Source organism: Cebus imitator, unplaced genomic scaffold (genome assembly GCF_001604975.1).
Source record: "Cebus imitator isolate Cc_AM_T3 unplaced genomic scaffold, Cebus_imitator-1.0 Scaffold339, whole genome shotgun sequence".
Classification (NCBI taxonomy): domain Eukaryota; kingdom Metazoa; phylum Chordata; class Mammalia; order Primates; family Cebidae; genus Cebus; species Cebus imitator.
The window spans coordinates 832,299-836,607 of NW_016107654.1; the positions used below are offsets into that span (position 1 = coordinate 832,299).

A 4,309-nucleotide genomic window follows, 5' to 3' on the forward strand; every position below is an offset into this window, starting at 1 on the left:
AGGCTGAGGCAGGAGAATCGCTTGAACCTGGGAGATGGAGGTTGCAGTGAGTCAAGATCGCACCACTGCACTCCGGCCTGGGCGAGAGAGAGACTCCATCTCAATATAAAATAAAATACAATAAATAACATAAAAGTCTGTTTTGTTTATTTTGAAGTGCAACCCACATGTAGGAAGGAACACAGAACACATGACACAGCCCAGCACACTCCACCCAGCCCTGCCCGGCCCCACGAATGCAGGACTGCTCACACTGCCTGCCGTGATCACACAGGTCCATCCTCCCCGGCTGGGCGTCGTCCCCGGGCTGGTCCGCTTGCGCCATCCTCCTCCAGTGGACATTTGGGTGTTCTCAGCCTCTGCGTGTGAGGCACGCCATGTGCGCCATGCTGCAATCGTTCTGAACGCAGACAGGAACGCCGGCCCGTGCCACCCCGTCCCAGGGCACTGAAGAGCCCAGAGCCTCGGTGGTGGAGATCAGGTGCCCCGTGACGTTTTGTGGGTTTTTGTTTTGTGTGAGCTGCTTTTGTTAGATTTATCCCAGGGAATCTGACATGGCTGATGCTGTTGTAAGTGACTTTTGAAATGGTCATTTCTGGCCGGGTGAGGTGGCTCACAGCTGTAATCCCAGCACTTTGGGAGGCCGAGGTGGGTGGATCATGAGATCAAGAGGTTGAGTCCGTCCTGGCCAACATGGTGAAACCCCGTCTCTACTAAGAATGCAAAAGTCAGCCGGGTGTGGTGGCGCGCGCCTGTAGTCCCAGCTACTGGGGAGGCTGAGGCAGGAGAGCTGCTGGAACCCGGGAGGCGGAGGCTGCAGTGAGCCGAGATCGAGCCCCTGCACTCCAGCCTGGGGACAGGGCAAGACTCTTTTTCTTTTTTTTTTTCCTGTCATTTCTGTTTGTTGCTGTTGGGAAACAACTGATCTCTCACTTGGGCTCGTGCTGAGCATTGATGCCGAACCGTCGGTGAATTCTGTTTTTTTTCTCGCTCTGTTGCCCAGGCTGGAGGTACAGTGGCATGATCCCGGCTCACTGCAACCTCCACCTCCTGAGTTAAAGGGATTCTCTGCCTCAGCCTCCCAAATCAGACTACAGGCACGAGCCACGACGCCCAGCTAATTTTTTTGTATTTTCAGTAGAGATGGGTTTTCACCATCTTGGCCAGGCTGGTCTTGAACTCCTGACCCCGTGATCTGCCTGCCTCCGCCTCCCCAAGTGCTGGGATTACAGGCGTGAGCCACCATGTCGGCCAAAGGCTGGGCGTAGGGAGTGGTTATCTTTTTTATTTTTAATTTTTTTTATTTATTTGTTTTGAGGCGGAGTCCTATTCTGTCGCCCAGACTGGAGTGCAGTGGCGTGATCCCGGCTCACTGCAGCGTCTGACTCCTGAGTTCAAGCGATTCTCCTGCCTCAGCCTCCCGAGTAGCTGGGATTACAAGCACGTGCCACCACGCCCGGCTAATTTTTTGGTATTTTTAGTAGAGACAGGGTTTCACCATGTTGGCAAGGCTGGTCTCGAACTCCTGGCCTCAGAAGAACCGCCCGCCCCGGGCTCCCCAAGTGCTGGGATCACAGTCGTGAGCCACCGTGCCCGGCCCCCATGGGTAAATTCTGAGAGCGTAGCTTCTGATCCTTCGTGGCTTTCTGCGTGATCGATCACGTTGTCAGCAGGTCCTCAGGCTTCTGTCTCCCTTCCCTGCTGGATGCCACCTTCAGTGAGACGTCCTCGTGCGCTGCCCCGAGTGCCATGCTTCGTACTCGCGGGTGGCTTCTACCCAGCTCGGGCGCTCCCTGCCCATCCTGGCCGAGTTATTTCTTAAACCGTGAGCTGAACTGAGTTTGAGAACGTTTGCTCTGTGTCTGCAGAAAGGGCCATGTGGTTCTCTCCTCTGTTCCAGTCCTGGGCTGGACCACACCTCGGGCTCTCGCATTAAGTCAGCCTGGCGTTCGGGGTGACCCCGTCATGCGCGCTCCCCGGCACATGTGGCAGAACCCAGCTGCCGGGGTCTTATCTGATCTGCATGTCCTCAGCTTCCCTCACCCGGCTCCAGGGCCTTCTCCGTTCCCGTCCTGCTCTCCAGGGGGCCCAGCAGTTTCCATGGCCCCCACGTCCCGGGGGAGTTCAGTGCTGAATCCACCAGGCACCTGTAGAGTCCCTGCTGGCAGCCGCCCCTCCCTGGCCTCCGACCCGACCCCAGCACATGACGGAGCCCGGGTGCGTCCCTGCTCCCCTGGGTGGGGTTGGGGCATCACCAGGCTCCAGGCCAAACCACGGGGCCCCCAGGTTTTTTCTGGAAACCTCCCTCCGGCCTCACTGGTGGCTCTATCCGTATGGGGCAGCGTCCCTGGTCGCACGTTTGCAGCACAGCGTGCACCATGAGGTGGGGTCGGCCTCCCAGGCGGGGCTGGAAAGAGGGGCGGGGCAGTGGGGGCTGTCGACGGAGGCCTAAAAAGCTGCAGGGAGGGCAGGGGCTTGGGGTCCTCGTGGTGGGGAGTGGGGTCTGGGCGAGAAGATGCTGATGAGGTTGCCGAGGGCACCGGGAGGTGCAGGTGAGGCTCAGGCCCATAAAGGCCTGGACAGCGGAGGACCCAGCCCTGGGGCTGCTCTGTGACCACAGCTGGAAGACGAGGCCCAGCTCCCAGGGCTGAGTGTGGAGGTGCTGCCAGGGGCCGAGGGGAGGGGCAGGCCACAGAGAAGGGACGGCGGTGAGCCCGGGCCAGGGTGGGCACCACTACAGCTGGCAGATGTATGTGTGCCCGAGGTGGGGAGGGCTCCCCCCAGGTCCAGAGGAGCCCTGGGCCTTGGGGGTCAGTGGGGGGGCTTCCCGGTGGGCTGTGCGGCAGCCACTGGCCCTGCACCTCCTCCCATGGCTGTTGTCTTGTCCCCGCAGGCCAGGACCCCCTCCTGCTCCTGCAGACCCTGCAGACCCTGTGGTCCACGCGGGAGCGGCAGCAGGTGAGTGGGTGTGGGGTCGAGTCACAGCTGGCAGAACTGGCTGTTAGGCAGAGACCCGATGTTCGTCTGAACGTTCCAGCTGCCGGCACAAGGGTGGCACAGAGCCCGGGCGAGGCTGGGTGGACCCTGGTGGCCGCAGGGCCCTGAGGCTCAGAGAAGGGGAAGGGCCTGCAGCCCACACACAGCCTCCGGGCCACGCCACGGACACCCATCCCGGCGTGGACGCCTCCCGGTCTGCACTGGCTCCACTTCCAGCTTCCTGCCACTGTCTGTGCATTCGCGTGGTGGGGGAGACGCCCTTCCATGCTCAGGGAGGGACTTTGGTGTGGAGACCTGGCGGGCTGTGGCCGCACCTGCTGAGCTGGGGCCTCTCCTCCCAGCGAGGGCCCCAGGGCTGGTGTTGGGGTGAGGAGCCTCCCTGGGTGGGAAGCTGTGCGGCCCCCATGGCCACAGGGTCCTGCCGTAGTGGCTGCCACAGGCTGTGTCTGGGTGGCTTGTGAAGGACGGTCTTCCTCATGTCCCCGGGGTGGGGAAGGCACCGCTGGCCCCAGCAGTGCCTCTGAGGTCACCTCTGGGAGGCACAGGGGCCACTCACCTGCAGGGACATGGCTGTCACCAGCACTGCCAGGCCTGAGGCCCCATCTGCCCACTGGCAGAGCACCCAGGCCCGGGTGATGGTTGGAGCAGGCGTTCAGGACAGGGAGGCCTTAGGAAGGTGGGGGGGCTTGAGCAGGGCAGGAGGCTGGGCAGGAGAGGCCAGGGAGAGGCTGCAGAGGGAGGCCGGCCACGGCGGGGTGGGGGGCAGATGCAGATTCCAGCTCCTTAGCCGCCACGGCCCGTGTATAGGAGGCTGCCAGTTCCTGAGTGCTGTGTCCACTGGCTGAGGTCACCCTCCAGCCCCAGCCCTGTGCTGCTCCTCCTTCGTCCGCCCCTCTCCTGTCCCTGCCGGATTTCACTTCCCATCAGTGCAGCAGCATTCCGGGCCTTGGGCTTGTGACTCTCCATCTCTGGCTTGTGAGTCTGTCTCTGGCCTGTGAGTCTGTCTCTGGCCCGTGAGTCTGTCTGTGGCCCGTGAGTCTCCGTCTGTGGCCCGTGAGTCTGTCTGTGGCCCGTGAGTCTCCGTCTCTGGCCCGTGAGTCTGTCTCTGGCCCGTGAGCCTGTCTCTGGCCCGTGAGTCTGTCTGTGGCCCGTGAGTCTGTCTGTGGCCCGTGAGCCTGTCTGTGGCCCGTGAGTCTGTCTGTGGCCCGTGAGTCTGTCTGTGGCCCATGAGTCTGTGGCCCGTGAGTCTGTCTCTGGCCCGTGAGTCTGTCTCTGGCCCGTGAGTCTCCGTCTCTGGCCCGTGAGTCTGTCT

At 61.9% G+C, this 4,309-nt stretch overlaps 2 protein-coding genes across 5 annotated transcripts in view; one reads left to right on the forward strand and one right to left on the reverse strand.

The window, feature by feature from the left end:
* Positions 1-4,309, reverse strand: part of C8G (complement C8 gamma chain) — a 618,926-nt gene that overhangs the window by 196,180 nt on the left and 418,437 nt on the right. The window lies entirely within an intron of this gene.
* Positions 1-4,309, forward strand: part of EXD3 (exonuclease 3'-5' domain containing 3) — a 96,834-nt gene that overhangs the window by 20,627 nt on the left and 71,898 nt on the right. For all 4 annotated transcript variants that reach the window (XM_017505468.2, XM_037730283.1, XM_017505466.2 and 1 more), the window contains exon 3: positions 2,894-2,958. In XM_017505468.2, coding sequence (XP_017360957.1) covers positions 2,894-2,958 — 65 coding nt within the window. The remainder of the gene's footprint in view (positions 1-2,893; positions 2,959-4,309) is intronic.